Below are 17,488 nucleotides of genomic sequence, written 5' to 3' on the forward strand. Positions count from 1 at the left end.
TCTAAAATTCAAATCAACTGAAGTGATTTACCATGCAGAATATGATTAAAATATGTAGGTACCATTAGCATTCCCTTTAAAGCTGCTCATTTTTTCCACTCGATGGAAAATATTAAATAGGTGAAGCCAGCAAATTGGAAATGGAATTGTATGTTGGCAAAATCTGCTGATGGCCCTTTCATGCACTTGCTGATCTTCCCAGACCAGACAGCACGGTGGCACAGTGGTTAGCACTGCTGCCTCACAGTTCTTGGGACCCGGGTTCAAATCCGGCCTCGGGCGACTGTGTGGAGTTTGCATGTTCTCCCCGTGTCTGTGTGGTTTTCCTCCAGGTGCTCCGGGAGTTTCCTCCCACAGTCCAAAGATGTGCAGGTTAAGTGGATTGGCCATTAGCGTTCAAAAGATGTGCCGGTTAGTTGGGCTATGGAGAATGGGCGGGGTAGTGGGCCTAGGTAAAATGCTCTTTCAAAGGGTTAGTGCAGTTACAGAGGGCTGAAGGACCTCCTTCTGACTGTAGGAATTCTATGTTCCATCTTTCACCCTCAGAATATTGAATCATTCTTGACATTTTTATGTATGAATTAGTTGAGTTATTTAGACCAAACCAGGTTTGGGTACAATACTTATGGACACTAAATTACAAAGAATAACACTATGAATATAAAGCATACTAATTTGTATAACTTTGAGGTACTTTTTTGACTTAGTTTTGCTTTCCTGAGTGTTGTAATTCATTCATAATTTGAGATAGCCTCTAAGCTGAGAAGGGAATATTGACTGGGATGGATTGACTGGGATGGATTGAGGATGGCATCTGACTTGGAGATTGTAATCTCTAAGTATTATGCTGATCTGTCGCAAAGTAGTGTTCGTACAGTGCTTTGCTTGTATTGAATAACCACAGAAGAAATTTAATACTATAAACCGTCATATCTTTTCACAGCATTACAATTGTAATTCAATATGAATCATGCTAAAACCTTTATATTTGACAGCCAATTAATTATTTGTTTTTTTAAAAATAGAGATGTTTGGCGGGATTTTCTGCATCCCCCACTGCCAGCGGGAATGGCTGGAAAATTCCAACCATTATCTTAAAATTACTCCAGTGGAATTAATGCATACTCAAATGTTTCCCTTTTCATTAAAACAGATATGGGGAGCATTGTACTGAAGTATGAACCAGATCCTTTGTAAGTTTTTTGCTAGGTTATTTATTTTCACTGACATCTCTTTTGATGTATATGTTTTATTATGCACTTTTGCAACTTCACTGCGGTAGACATCATGCACAACTTGAACAGGAGAATCAGTCTTCAACTGATGTTTATTCACATGCAGTTTCCTAGTGATGTAAAATCCAGCTTCTTCCTTTCTCATTTCATTCTACTAATCCATGTTACTGGTTTCATAAACTGTCTCAGTGGAATTGAAAGTGATGACCTCTAGGTTGACCATGCTAACCACTAGACCACTTTCATGTATTGGATACTGCCTTTATCCATTATGCCATCACAGAACCATGGATTATTGTAATTTGGGTTTAAACACCAGTTTTTTTCTTTAATTTATTCCAAAAAGAAAGTATTCTTTGCATGTCAAGTACTTGATCTAGCGAGAGACTGATTCTCAAAAATAATTGTGACGCCGTACATTTTTGTTTGCCCAACTTCTCCCTACATCTTATCCATTTCCACTAATAATGCTATCCATCGCTGACTACCACCACCACCCCCGACCATTGCTGAGTTCTTTGTGCAATTATCAGAAGGTTTGACTTCTGATTTGCTCGTCTTTTTTTTTTTTTTGCTCCCCCTCTTCCACTGCCCCCACCTATGTTTTACAAATTTCCCATTATCCAAAGTGTTCTCCGTACTTAATTGCACTGTGTCCCACATTTTACACTTCTAATGCTCGACTGGCAAGTCTGACAGATCTGTTTTATAAGATCTTCTTTTGTGTGTTATAATTGATCGTATATAACCTCCACATCTCATGATTTTTTGTTAACCTATCCACCATCATTTGTCATTCCTTTCACCATTAGTTCTTTAATTCTTGTCCTGAGGAAATCTCTCCCTAAAGCCAATTTCAACCATGCTTTCAAATCTTTCTTTAAAAACTTTCTCTTTCACCGTGCTTTTACAGCATTCTGTAACCCATTACTACTTCTTTCCTCCTTTTGATGCCCACGTTTGTGATGTTCTCCACACGAGTGTTGTGTCCTTGTCCATTCAGTGTGGGATGTACTATTTCTTTTTAATTGTGGAACTATCCTTGTTGACATTTTGAATAGATCTTCAATCATGCTTTGTGGAAGAAAATAAGTTATTTTAATTATGAGTTAGAGATCAATTGTCCAACTTGGTTGTGTGGAGCAGGTCTAACTCCTATCTTAAATATTATTGCCTTTACTCATCTATTTTGTAATTGACCATTCTCTCATTTTGTTGCGACACCAATGATACCGTAATTCTAAATGATTTCTACTCCTCTCCTCACTTCCCCCTTCCAAACAGACATAAAAGTAACCTGACCTCATTCCAATTATTTACTGTGTCTTTTTTTGTTTATTTTCTTTCCACAAATATGTTCACAGGACTGTTGAAGGCCCAAACTGCCCTATTGTATTGTGTGGCTGGAGGGGAAAGAATTCAATCCGTGCCTTTGTAGCTAGGAACGAGCGTTTCCATTACCTACGAATGTTGGGAGTAGAGGTTTTCAGAGACAAGAATAAGGGCGAGGGATCAGACAGTGTAGCTGCAAGTACTGAGAAAAATGAGGAGCCAACGGAAGAAGGGGAATTGAATTTACGCAGAGAGGCTGAACATTTGAAAGAGGAATCTGACACAGTAGAAGAATCTGAAGCAAAATGTGATGAGGTCCTGCGGGCCACAGAACAATCTGAAGAACCTCAAGAACAAGTACAGCATGCAATGGTGGAAATCAATAATACAATAAGAATTCCAGAATCTATTGATCCATGTTCAAAAACGGAAAACTTTGGTGCTGAAGTAGCATCTCCTGATGCAAATTAATCAAAGGTTTTTACTATTTTTTAAAAAAATGCCAAACATGACTGATGTAGATTGCAGCACAAGTTATCTTATGACGTATTATTGGATATGCGGAGTTGCCAAGCTATTTCTGGAGGAAGATATTAATTTACTTGCAATCCAAACTTGAATATTTCATATGAATGTACTCTGACCGTTACTAATTAGACATATCAGCTTGAAAAGTTATTTAAACTCACATTATCAGAGCACGAGTGAACCACTTTCTGAGTTCGATAACTTTTCTGTAAAGATATGTTGGTCATTTGCCAGACATTCTCTCCATGAAAAATGAACGAAGCAAGTATTTTTTTTCCATTATGACTTCATTCATGAAAGATAAAGACACCATATACATGATCAAATTGTTTTTGGCAAATAGTTTGACAGCTTGTTCTCCTGAAGAAAATAACCTTTAAAAATGGCCAGCTCTGCTGTTTGGTCGCATTTTTGTTGACGCTTTTGTGTTTTTAAAATAAAAACTTCTTTGTGAATCCCATCTTTGAAAAGTGATTACAGCTTTTACAGTTAAATTTATAAACTGAAGTGCTAATTTTTATTTTAAAAGATCATGATGCGGTTTATGGTGATTTTGATCTGTACTGAAATGACAATTGTGGAGCAGAGTGACCATCCTGCCTGATTTTCTATCCGTTAACTGCCCATGTGTTGAAGGTGATAAGTACCCTTTTCAATTCAAATTTTTTTTAACTTTGCAAATTCTGTGGATGTACCAAAGGGAACTGTTTCAAGTTTGTAGTAAACATGGTTCAAAATGTGAGGACATTTGTTTTTCGGTCAAGGTACCATATTTTGCCCAATAAAAGGCAATAAATCTTCTTGTTTTGATGTGTTGATGTTATTTCCCATCCTCTTTTGAACTTGTAAAGCTCCTGGTGGATATAAGTTAGTTGAATCTTGCTATAGTAGAAACCTTCTCAATGTTGAGCAGCAATGATCTTCTGGAGCCCACAGTCACCAAGTGTCAGTGTTTGCAGATAACACTTCAGACGACTGGTAGAGCAAAGTCTGCAGAGGGCACAAAGTCTGCAGAGGGATATAGCTGAGTGGGCAAGGGTCTGGCAGATGGAGTACAATGTTGGTAAATGTAAGGTTATCCATTTTGGTACAAATGAGAGCAAAATGGACTATTATTTAAATGGTTAAAAAAATGATCCTGCTGTGTAGAGGGACCTGGGTGTTCTTGTACATGAATCACAAAAAGTTGGTTTGAAGGTGCAGCAGGTAATTCAGAAGGTAAATGGAATTTTTTTCCTTCATTGCTAGAGGGAAGGAGTTTAAGAACAGGGAGGTAATGTTGCAGCTGTATAGGGTGCTGTTGAGGCCACGTCTGAAGTACTGTGTACAGTTTTGTTCTCCTTATTTGAGAAAGGATGTACTGGCACTGGAGGGGGTGCAGAGGAGATTCATAGACAGGAACTATACTCATTGGAATTTAAAAGAATGAGGGGAGACTTTATGGCAGATAGCAGCTGTTCAAGTGAAGAAATTATGTAAGAACCAAGAGCAGAAAGCAAACCATGAAAACTATGGGGTGTTGAGCATAACTGAGGAATGAATAAGGGTGTCATTGGGGGCACAGTCATATGGAATGCAGGGAAGGGAGTAGGAAGATGTGTTTGGTGGTGGCAGAAATGAAGAAGGGTGATCCGTTGAGCATGGCTGGATAAGTGAAAGGTGAGGATGAAGGATACCCTTTCAAGGTTCCGGGATGGAGAGAAAAAGTTGAGAGCAGAACTGCGTAAAATGTAATGGGAACATGTCAATCGCCAATCTTGGTGGGGAGTGGGTGGACGGTGGGAATAGGTAAATGGGTGGAAACCTGGGCTGAGAAAAAAGGAAAACTTAAATAGTTGTGAACACCTATTATAAAGCAAAGGAAAAATACTACAGATACTGGAAATCTAAAATGAAAGAGAAAATGCAGCAGCTGTGAAGACCAAAACCAACAATATTTTTGCAAGTTTATTTGTTTCTATGGGGATCATGACACATGCAACTCACTTCTTCACCTGTAAGGAGTTTGGGGGCATTGATTTGGGGAATTTTGGTGAAGAGCAAAGGGGTTAAAGAGCAGGTGTTACATTTCCCGTGCTTATAGGGAAATATGCTGTGTGTGGGGGGCGGGGTGGTGACTGAGGCCTTAACCAGTGCCAGTATATCATGGAGGAAATGGCCCATTTGAAATACTGAAAGGTGGGGGGAGAAAAATAGATGTTTGGAAGTGGCAGAAATGACGGGATGATCCTTGGAGTTCAATATAGATTAATATGTGCTGGCAATTAATGATCAAGATACAAACAAAATATACGAGCTGATCGATACATTTATGTAACTTTTTTACATTGGTATTTATAGTATTTAATGAATCATTTATTCAAATTTGACATATATATTCATCTTTAGATGGTATTATACATGCATTTATTTGATGAGTCCTCCGATTATGACTAACCACTTGTAATTTAGTTCTTCCCCTGAAAATCTGTTTATTACAGTTATTTGCATTACTGGTTGATCCACCAGTGTCAAACATGGGTTGTCTCGATCAATTTGAATTTTTCAGGTAAAGTAGGTTCAGTGAGCGGAGAGATAATGGACCCAATGTGAGGGAGGGAGGGGGGGGGGGGGGGGAGGGAGAGAGAGAGAGAAGAGGGGAGGGGGTAGGAACGGGAGAAACACTAAGGAGAGGAGAAAACAATTTGAATGAGAATTGACTGTGTTTCCCATTTTATTTTGCCAATCCTTTGGCTCAGACTTTTTATTATATTGCCCCTTCGTGGGATGTGGTATTTTGGACAAGACCAGCATTTATTGCCCAACTGCATTTGTCCTTGAGAAGCTTCCTTCAACTGCTGCAGCCTAGCCTGTTTGCTGAAGGTGTGCCAACAGTGCTAAGAGAGTTTTAGGATGTTGTCCCAGTGACTTGGAGCTGACGCTATATTTCCAAGTCAGGATGGTGTATGACTTGAAAGGGAGCCTACAGGTCATGGTGGTGTTGTGCACCTGCTGCGTTTGAATGATGGTGGACGTTGTGCGTTTGTGAGCTGCTGTTGAAGAAGGAGAGAGATTGAAGTGATGCAAAACATCTTGTAAATTATACACATTGCAGCCATGTTGCATTGGTAGTGAAGGAACTGAATGCTTAAGGGATACTGATCTTTGTTCAAAAAGGGGAGCAGAGACAACCCCGGCAACTATAGATCGGTGAGCCTCACGTCTGTAGTGGGTAAAGTCTTGGAGGGGATTATAAGAGACAAGATTTATAATCATCTAGATAGGAATAATATGATCAGGGATAGTCAGCATGGCTTTGTGAAGGGTAGGTCATGCCTCACAAACCTTATCGAGTTCTTTGAGAAGGTGACTGAACAGGTAGACGAGGGTAGAGCAGTTGATGTGGTGTATATGGATTTCAGCAAAGCGTTTGATAAGGTTCCCCACGGTAGGTTATTGCAGAAAATACGAAGGCTGGGGATTGAGGGTGATTTAGAGATGTGGATCAGAAATTGGCTAGCTGAAAGAAGACAGAGGGTGGTGGTTGATGGGAAATGTTCAGAATGGAGTTCAGTTACAAGTGGAGTACCACAAGGATCTGTTCTGGGGCCGTTGCTGTTTGTAATTTTTATCAATGACCTAGAGGAAGGCGCAGAAGGGTGGGTGAGTAAATTTGCAGATGATACTAAAGTCGGTGGTGTTGTCGATAGTGTGGAAGGATGTAGCAGGTTACAGAGGGACATAGATAAGCTGCAGAGCTGGGCTGAGAGGTGGCAAATGGAGTTTAATGTAGAGAAGTGTGAGGTGATTCACTTTGGAAGGAATAACAGGAATGCGGAATATTTGGCTCATGGTAAAGTTCTTGAAAGTGTGGATGAGCAGAGGGATCTAGGTGTCCATGTACATAGATCCCTGAAAGTTGCCACCCAGGTTGATAGGGTTGTGAAGAAGGCCTATGGAGTGTTGGCCTTTATTGGTAGAGGGATTGAGTTCCGGAGTCGGGAGGTCATGTTGCAGCTGTACAGAACTCTGGTACGGCCACATTTGGAGTATTGCGTACAGTTCTGGTCACCGCATTATAGGAAGGACGTGGAGGCTTTGGAGCGGGTGCAGAGGAGATTTACCAGGATGTTGCCTGGTATGGAGGGAAAATCTTATGAGGAAAGGCTGATGGACTTGAGGTTGTTTTCGTTGGAGAGAAGAAGGTTAAGAGGAGACTTAATAGAGGCATACAAAATGATCAGGGGGTTGGATAGGGTGGACAGTGAGAGCCTTCTCCCGCGGATGGAAATGGCTGGCACGAGGGGACATAGCTTTAAACTGAGGGGTAATAGATATAGGACAGAGGTCAGAGGTAGGTTCTTTACGCAAAGAGTAGTGAGGCCGTGGAATGCCCTACCTGCTACAGTAGTGAACTCGCCAACATTGAGGGCATTTAAAAGTTTATTGGATAAACATATGGATGATAATGGCATAGTGTAGGTTAGATGGCTTTTGTTTCGGTGCAACATCGTGGGCCGAAGGGCCTGTACTGCGCTGTATTGTTCTATGTTCTGTGATCAAGCAGGCTATATTCTCCTGAATGAAATGATTGAGCAACATGAGTTTTCATTGTCCGGTGAGAAGCATTGGTGTTCTCCGGTGTCTTTGTGCGACACATCTTTTAAGAAGCCAGAGGACAAAGACTGGTTCACAATTGTATCTGGGTTTTCTCAAGTATGAAGGCCCTGCTGAGTATTGCTCATCACTGCGATATATTTCGAATATCTCCTCTGCAACGTAACTATCACTTTCAATGCAACAAAAATCGAATTAAAGCACCAAAATAGTGAGGGCTAATAGAAAGTCGACAAAAGACTTTCTATTGACAATTGCGGTCAATGGGAAAGAGTCTACTCCTCACGCCTCTCCCAGCCTCAGCCTCTCTAACCTACTCTTGACCGTTCCAAGCACCCTGAATGTCCATTCACCTCCAAGAACCCCCACCCCAGCCCACATCCAGCTGGTTTTAAAAGAGTGATTTGACTTCATACATCAAGAACACTCCGTTGTGTTGCTGCTGCTGACCTTCGATCAACTCCATGGTTTTTCTGGCAAGCTTTTCTAAATAAAATCAGAACCATAAAACTGCCTAAAGATTGGTAGGATCAACTCAGTAACTCTGTCAAATTGACCTGATGCTGAAAGATATGTTTTATTTAAAAAATATTGGAACTTGGCCTGAAGGCCTGATTTTTTTTGCAGTTGATTTTACAGGCCTACAACTCCACCTCTGGCTGCTCAGACTGAAGAACAACAGTAAACTCAGTTTAGAGCAAGGAGCCCAGGCCCGTCCCTAGCCCTGGACTATGGTGTTTGGCACGGTCTGCACTGCCCTCTCTCTGTTTTGTGCCTAGATAGTGAATAGGCTTTGGAGAGTCGGGAAGTGAGTCACATGTCACAGGTTGGTCTTTTATGTATGTGGTTTCAATTAAATGACCCTATCCCACTCCACACATGAGCAATGTTGTTGGTGGGAGATTCGACATTGTCAATACCAATGAATGTTGGGGTAGGTGATTAGACCCACGGTAGCACAGTGGTTAGCATTGTTGCTTCAATGTGCTAGGGTCCCAGGTTCGATTCCTGGCTTGGGTCACTGTCTGTGTGGAGTCTGCACCTTCTCCCCGTCTCTGCGTGGGTTTCCTCTGGGTGCTCCGGTTGCCTCCCACAAGTCCTGAAAGACGTGCCGTTAGGTAATTTGGACATTCTGAATTATCCCTGTGTACCCGATCAGGCACCGGAATGTGGCGACTAGGGGCTTTTCACAGTAACTTCATTCATGTTAATGTAAGCCTACTTGTGACAATAAAGATTATTATTATTAAAGACTCTTGTTGGAGTTGATCATTGCCTGGCACCAGTGCGGTACAAATATTACTGCGACTTCCACTGGTATTTCAGGAATTCTTGATTGTTGGTAACTTAAACTCACTTTCTTCCACTCGTCCGAGAATGTTTTAGGGTGTTTCAACAATGTTTTCCTTTATTTCGGCAAGGGGAAGGAGTTCTGCGGGCTATGCACTTTTGGGAGAAATAAAGGAAGTTGTGAGTTACAAATATGTTGAGTCCAGTTGTGGAAGGGGTTTATATATTCACATAAATACTCAGGAGGGAGCCAAAGTCGTCAGGATGAAAGTTGGGGGTGGGGGGGGGGGGGGGGGGGGGGGGCGGTGGTGTGTGTCATTTGAAGAAACCAAAGAATGCAGCACAAGGACAACATCTGAGTGGAGTGTACTGATGAATGTTCAGGGCCGGAATTCTCTGGCTGTCGGGATTTTCCCGCTGGCAGCAAACGGTGCGTGGCCCAGAAACACGTGGCTGGCAGACGGGAGAATCCCACCCCTGGTGTGTGCCCATCTCTTTTTACTCTCTTCTACTCTTATTGTTTTCAATTTTTGTGAAAAACTCAAATATATTGCTGCCTTTCAGCGTTCGAGTTTAAAATGTTTATATACTTGGCCAAATAAACCAACAGATTTTTCATCGGGTTTCCATGTCTCCCCTCGCAGATTCGTGCTTCAGTTGTATTCTACCGCACTTGGAAGTGACATAAGACTGTTGAAGCCATTCATTTGGGTTTATTTGTGCAAAATGGCATTTCTCACATTGCGTCGCTGACTATACTTTTTTTTTAAAAAAAGCACTTCATTTCTTGAGTAGCACTCTGAGATGTCTGGTAGGAGTGAACGGTGCCACATCGATGCAAATCTTTGAAGTATTTTTCTTTGGGTTATTAGTATGCTATCCTTTTGGTGGTTTAGTGCTTATTGCTGTGGTATCCATTAATTTTTATTCTATCTGACAATGGTGAAAATTTTCAAACTACTGTAATTGATCACATTCCAGTACCAGATTGCAGTATTGCAGAATTCGCTCTAATTGTAGCCTTTTAATGACTTCCTTTGAAACTGCTCTAATGGCAAGGTGAATGCAGGTTTACAATCATCTGATCATTCATTTATTGCTACTGCCGCACACAGTTGAATAAAGACATGGTTGAGCTCTATCTGCCGCTTATATCATTTGATGACGCTGCTTCATTCTACATCAATATAAAGTTGTTTGCTATGGATTTAAATGTTAAAAAGGCACTTATCGTGCTCACCTTACAAAGTTGAGAGAATGCACGATCAAAATCAGAAAAGATAGCGTTGCTGATTTCAGAACATCCACTGCACGATGCTGCCAAATTCAGAGAATATAAAGCTGACAGTACTGATTTGTGACAACACAGCTCTTACAGTATGGAGTTCAGAGAATGTGCAGGGCTCACTTTATTGATTTCTGAGAAAACGATGCTTACACTAACTTTTTTCAGAGATCACATAACATTCACTAATGTGTTCGGAGAAAAGCAGGACTCAGCAATGAGTTTGAACAAGGCATAGCGCAGAGTACTGAGTTCAGAAAATGCACAGCCTTCCGTAATGAGTTCAGAGAATATGCAACGTCCAGCGAATCAAGCGTTCAGTACTGCGTTCAGAGAATATGCTGCGTTCTGAGAATGCTGCGCTCAGTACTGCGTTCCGAGAATGTGCAGCGCCCAATACTGCGTTCCGAGAATGTGCTGCGCTCAGTACTGCGTTCCGAGAATGTGCTGCGCTCAGTACTGCATTCCGAGAATGTGCTGCACCCAGTACTGCGTTTCAAGAATGTGCTGCGCTCAGCACTGTGTTCCGAGAATGTGCAGCGCTCAGTACTGCATTCAGAGATTGCACAGCACTCTGTAACGTGTTGAAAGAACTACAGAATTGTTCACCTGACATTATTAGTAGGGAAAATGCGAGAGTCAAAGGATATGATAACTGGACACTTAGAAAATAATAGTCGGATTAGGTAGTCATGACTTTATGAAAGGCAAATCAGCCTGTAAAATGGTGGATTTTTCTTGTTTTGAGGGCAAACCCAGCAATTTTAAGAAAGCAATAGTTCAGCTGCCTTAACCTCTTGGTGTAGAGTCATACAGTACACACCAGAGCAGATTTTTAGATTTGTGGGAGTGTCCTGTTCTCCCATAACATGATCATGTGGACACAGTACCTGACTGCAGGAGTCCGGAGGCTACCTCGGGAAGAGGAGGGTGCTGATGACATGAGGAGGGACAGAAGGAAGAACAGGAGGAGAGTGAGGTAGAAGCAGAGAAAATGTATTCTGGACCCCTTTGCCCTGAATGGCTGTCAGATCGTGCAATCTCGGAATTTATTTTCCATGAAATAGTTTCCCTTGATTGCCATGGATCCACCATGACCATCCCAACCCTTCCTAAGCCTCACCTGATCCTTCACCCTCAAATGGGTCTTGTGCAGCATCAGCTTTTAAACTCATCAAGTGCTCTAAAACTCTCGATCTCTTCACCAGTACCCCTTCACCAGTACTATAGAGGATTGGCTGATGGGCAGAGTGGGGATAAAGGGGTCTTTTTCAGGATGGCAGCCGGTGCTGCCTCAGGGGTCTGTGCTGGGACCACAACTTTTCACAATATACATTAATGATCTGGAAGAAGGTACTGAAGGCACTGCTGCTAACTTTGCAGATGATATAAAGATCTGTAGAGGGGCAGGTGATATTGAGGAAGCAAGGGGGCTTGCAGAAGGACTTTGACAAGCTAGGAGAGTGGGCATTGAAGTGGCAAATGAAATACAATGTGGAAAAGTGTGAGGTTATGCACTTTGGAAGGAGGAATCTAGGCACAGACTATTTTCTAAATGGGGAAATGCTTTGGAAAGCAGAAGCACAAAGGGACTTGGGAGTCCTTGTTCACGATTCTCTTAAGGTGAATGTGCAGATTCAGCCGGCAGTTAAGAAGGCAAATGCAATGTTAGCATTCATGTCAAGAGGGCTAGAATACAACACCAGGGATGTACTTCTGGCTTAATTCTGCTCCTATGTCTTCTGGATGGTGGTGAGCTTTTTGAGGCCGTTGGAGCTGCACTCATCCAGGCAAGTGGAGAATATTCCATTGCACTCCTGTCTTGTAGATGGTGGACAGGCTTTGGGGAGGTCAGGAGTTGAGTTACTTGCTGTAGAATCCTTGGCCTTTGACCTGCCCTGGTAGCTTTGAATATGGCTTGTCGAGTTCAGTTTCTGATCAATGGTAACCCCCAGGATGTTGATTGTGGGGGATTCAGCGATGGTAATGCCATTGAATGTCAAGGGGTGATGGTTAGATCCTCTCTTGTAGGAGACGGTTATTGCCCGGCACTTGTGTGGCGAGAATGCAAATCAAATATAAAACTCAATTAAGGTTTCAGGATTAATTGTGACTGATGAGTTTCTCTTAACACACTTAGATAAAATAAAACCAATGTGTTAGTCTTATAATGAAGCTATATGTCACCACACAAATTAATCTACAAACCTGAGGGCATCAATTTAAGGTGATAGGCAATTGTGACATAGAACATACAGTGCAGAAGGAGGCCATTCGGCCCATCGAGTGCACCGGCCCACTTAACCCTCACTTCCACCCTATCCCCGTAACCCAATAACCCCTCCTACCCTTTTGCTTTGGTCACTAAGGGCAATTTATCTTGGCCAATCCACCTAACCTGCACGTCTTTGGACTGTGGGTGGAAACCGGAGCACCCGGAGGAAACCCACGCAGACACGGGGAGAACGTGCAAACTCCACACAGACAGTGACTCAGCAGGGAATCGAACCTATGAAGCCACAGTGCTATCTACTTGTGCTACCATGCTGCCCTACCGTGACATGAAGAAACACATTTTTACACAGTCAGTGGTTATGGTTGGAATGCAGTACTGACAGTGTAGTGGAGGCAAATTCAGTAGAGAATTGGATCATTGGGGGGGGGGGGATTTTCAACCCGTGATTGCCATCAGGGAGAATGGTGGTGCGGGTGGAAAATCCAGAGAGAACCGGGATACGTGATTGTCTCCGGAGAGATCGCGTTTCATGATTTTCCTGCCCCACGCTGGCGACGTCAGAAGATTCACGGCCACAGTGGGCAGGAGCCTCATTTAAATGGATTATAATACATTTTTATATTATCAATATGAAACCCCATCACATGGTTCTCCCCTCACTAAAGATTCATACAATCTGTCAGTGCCAACCTGTACCAGGACAGTGCAGGGGGCAGTACCAGGGATGGGTCCTTGTGGGAGTCCCATGGTGGGGGTTGCAGTTTTGTGTAGTGGAGGGGCATAATGGACAGTGAGGGGGGGGGGGACCTGCAGGCTCAGAGGTTGAGCTGCCACTGACGAGGGAATGTCTGATTCCTCCATGATGGTAGGGGAGAAACCCGCTGATTATACTGGGGGGATGATTGTCGAGGGAGGGGGGGGTCACTGGTGATTGCCTGGGGTGGGAGGGGAGCTCCCGATGATTGGGGGGGGATTGCAAGAGTAAAAATTCAGTTCAGATCAAGGCATCCTTTAAAGTTGGTGCCCCAATCTCTGAACTCTGCTGGCTCTTTCAGGTCCTGTCACACCCAGGCTTTGCTTTCTTCCAGACCCTTCCATCAGGCAGAAGACACAGAAGTCTGAAGACCCGCACATCCAGACATAGGAACAGCTTCTTCCCCACAGCTACTAGACTCCTCAACGACTCTGCCCCGGACTGATCTGTTCCCTGTAAGAACACTATTCACGATGCCCTATGCTGCTTTTGCTCTTGTATTGCTTGTTTGGCCCCTTGTTCCACACTGTAACCAATCACTACTTGTTGATGTCCCATTTGTCGATGTACTCTGTCAATTATTCTTTTTGTCTACTGTGTACGTTCCCTTGGGCGCAGAAAAATACTTTTCACTGTACTTTGGTACATGTGACAAATCAATCAGAAATTGATGGCATAACGGGCAGCACCTTAGCACAAGTGGATAGCACTGTGGCTTCACAGCTCCAGGGTTCCAGGTTCAATCCCCCGCTGGGTCACTGTCTGTGCGGAGTCTGCACGTTCTCCCTGGGTCTGTGTAGGTTTCCTCTGGGTGCTCCGGTTTCCTCCCATGGTCCAAAGATGTGCAGGTTAGGTGGATTGGCCATGCTAAATTGCACTAAGTGTCCAAAAAGGTTAGGAGGGGTTATTGGGATAGGGTGAAAGTGAGGGTGTAAGTGGGTCGGTGCAGACTCGCTGGGCCAAATGGCCTCCTTCTGCACTGTAAGTTCAATGTTCTATAAACCCCGCCCATATATTTTTTTCTTTAAAGAGGCTCAAGGTCTGGAGTGAAAACTGATCTGAGCAACTAGAGAGAGACACACTAGTTTTCAGTCAGAGCGTGACACTTCGAAAAAATATGTGGCGATTCAGCCCACTATGAGAAATGATTTGCATGACTATGAAAAAAGATGGTGAATTGTAAGACTGCGTTGCTCTTGCAGAGAGCTGGCACAAACGAGACAGGCTGAATGGCCTTTATCTGTGTTGTAAATATTCTGTAGGATTTTAACCAGAAATAAACTATACCTAAATAAGTCGAAATAGTAGTATTTTTCATTCTGTCAAACCGCATAGTCAACGGTTAATGATGTGTGGACAAAACACATTTCATCGAATCACACAGCGCAGAAGGAGGCCATTCAGCCCACCAAGTCTACACTGACCTTTGAAAAAGAACCCTACCTAGATCCATGCCCCACACATCCCCATAACCCCACCTAATGTTCTGTACACTAAGGGGCAATTTAGCATAGCTAATTTAAGTAACCTGCACATCTTTGGACTGTGGGAGGAAACCGGAGCACCCAACCCTCGCAGACATAGGGAGAAAGTGCAATCTCCACACAGACAATCACCCAAGGCCAGAATTGAATCCGGGTCCCTGGCGCTGTGAGACAGCAGTGCTAACCACTGTGCCACCATGGTGCCTATCAGCTGTGATGCTTCATTTTTATTTGGTGGGAAAGTCACTGAAAAAAACCATGGAAGGATTGATTCTTTATTTTTAATATGACAACAAAGCCAGATGGCTATAATTCCAATATATTACTAAGGAACTCATATATTTCCATGATGCATAAAACTGATCAAGTATAAAATATCAGGGCATGTTTCATTTAGCATACTGACTATTCTTGGTTCAGTATCTTCTTTTGCTTTTCAATGATGTTCAAATTTTAGCTCAATTAAATAATGAATGAGTTAAAGGTGCATAGCTGCAAACTTAAAGATTGTCGACATTTTTGTAAATCAAATTAACTTCAGATCCAAACCAAGGCTTTACAAAGACATTAAAAAAGTGTATTAAAAATAAAAGACCAACGAAAAGGTATAAACCACTGTACTCTTGCTTTCTCCTTTCTTATTAACTTTCTCCTTTTGTAACATCGTTGACTTCCTGCCAGGGCATAATTCCAAGGTGATGAGTGGTCCTTACACAATTCAGTCACATCAGTGAGTGTCAGCGGGGCATTTATCGTGCAGGATGAGTGAGCCTCTGGTTTAATGATAATCCTTGGTGAGATTCTCCGTTTGAGAGACTGTGTTGACGCTGGGACTGAATTGTGGGTGTTCTACGGTCACAATGAGGGCACCGGTCCTGGAGCCATTCAGCACATGCTGATAGGCCAGTGCCACATGGAATTAGTGCAATTCCAACGCACGCCAGCATGTGATTCGCTGGGGTCGGAATTGGCACTCGGTCTACCAAGCTGCAGCCGCACATGAGGCAGTTCAGAGGAGGTTCATTAGGCTGATTCCAGAGCTGAGGGGTTTGTCTTTTAAAGAAAGATTGAGCAGTTTAGGCCTATACTCCCTGGAGTTTAGGAGAATGAGGGAAGATCAAATTGCGATATATGCGATGATAAAAGGTACATATAAAGTAGGCATGGAGCGGATGCTTCCTCTTGTGGAGCATTTTAGAACGAGAGATCATAGTCTCAGGATAAGGCGTAGCAAATTTAAAGCAGATGCGGGAATCTATTTCTCTCAAAGGGTTGTGAATCTGTGTTATTTGCTACTCCAGATTCTGTCTATTCTGTCTTCACCTTCCAGCTCTTGGTCAGTAACCCTGTAGCTAACAGCACCTCAAGCATAGATCTGGTGTTCTTGATTAATAAGGGGATCAAGGGTTATGGGGAGAAGGCAGGAGAACGGGGATGAGGAACATATTCAACATGATCCAATAATGGAGCAGACTTGATGGACCGAATGGCCTTATTCTGCTCCTGTATCTTATGAACTTATGGTCGTATGTACCACAGCTCTGCACAAAACTACCCCTGTACTTTTGTCATGAGTGGGAAATGCTTTCTGTTCAGAGTGCTGATTTACACTGGCTCTACGAAAGCAGGTTACCCAAACTCGCTGCCCAGGAGGGAAAAAACAGTTTGGACCAATATTTTTATCTCCAAGCTTTTACTGGTGTCCCATTTCAGAGTCACAGAATTGCTAGGGCGCTCAAGGAGGCCATTTGGCCCATCGTGTCTGCAACGGCTCTCCAAACAAGCATCATGGCTCGGTGCCATCCTCCTGCCTTTTTCCTGTACCCCTGAGCATGCTTTCTAATCAAGTAATCATCTAATACCTTCTTGAATGCCTCAGTTGAACCTGCCTGCTCCACGCTTCCAGGTGGTGCATTGCAGACCCGAACCACTCGCTGTGGGACAAAGTTTTTGCTCACATCACATTTGCCTCCTTTGCAAATCACTTTAAAATTGTGCCCTCTCGTTCTTGACCCTTTTGCAAAGGGGAACAGTTTCTCCCCATCTACTCTGTCCAGATCCCTCATGATTTTATGGTATATAAGACCAGTTCGAACCAGTATTCTTATTTCACCCGTTTGCTGCTTTTTCCTTTGGAAACAGGTGGATTTGGATAGTACTCAAACATTACATCGTACCTGATTTTATTTTCCACTGACTTCAGTGCTGAGCATAATCAGGTAGGGTGTAAAACTGCTAGATAAACCCAAACTCACCTTTTCCCATCAGATGGGTGAGGTTAAAACTAACCCCTCATGGCTGATTTACTCCCAGTTTCAAATCAGCCTGAAATCTATTGGTATGAAGCTATAACTTACACGTGCTTGTGGCAGGATGTTCAGAGTGCAAATGCATATGGTAGTTTGGAACATTTGTTGAAATATTTCACTCACTGTACCTCGGATTGCAATCCATTAGCAATTTAATGAACAATCTTAACTCCCTTACTGACATATTTCCAAGCATATTCTCACTTTACCTACTCTTTTATTTAAACCAGAACTGATTGGAATCTGCAGTTTGGGTGTAAACACCATATCATTTTTGGGGGTTTGACTTCATTAAAGTGATCTCCGTGATATCCACTCAGAGACTTCATAGAATCATGGAATCATAGAATGTACAAGTGCAGAAGGAGGCCATTCGGCCCATCGAGTCCTCACCGGCCGTTTGAAAGAGCACCCCACCCAAGCCCACACCTCCACCCTA

General features: G+C 42.9%; 1 protein-coding gene across 1 annotated transcript in view; it reads left to right on the plus strand.

Moving 5' to 3' along the window:
• The window catches only part of nsun2 (NOP2/Sun RNA methyltransferase 2), a 62,596-nt gene extending 58,701 nt beyond the window's left edge, over positions 1–3,895 (plus strand). The window contains exons 18-19 of the mRNA XM_072509485.1: positions 1,154–1,193; positions 2,600–3,895. Coding sequence (XP_072365586.1) covers positions 1,154–1,193; positions 2,600–3,038 — 479 coding nt within the window. The 3' untranslated portion in view covers positions 3,039–3,895. The remainder of the gene's footprint in view (positions 1–1,153; positions 1,194–2,599) is intronic.
• Positions 3,896–17,488: the final 13,593 nt, after the last annotated feature.

The sequence above is a fragment of the Scyliorhinus torazame genome, chromosome 6 (assembly GCF_047496885.1).
Source record: "Scyliorhinus torazame isolate Kashiwa2021f chromosome 6, sScyTor2.1, whole genome shotgun sequence".
NCBI lineage: Eukaryota > Metazoa > Chordata > Chondrichthyes > Carcharhiniformes > Scyliorhinidae > Scyliorhinus > Scyliorhinus torazame.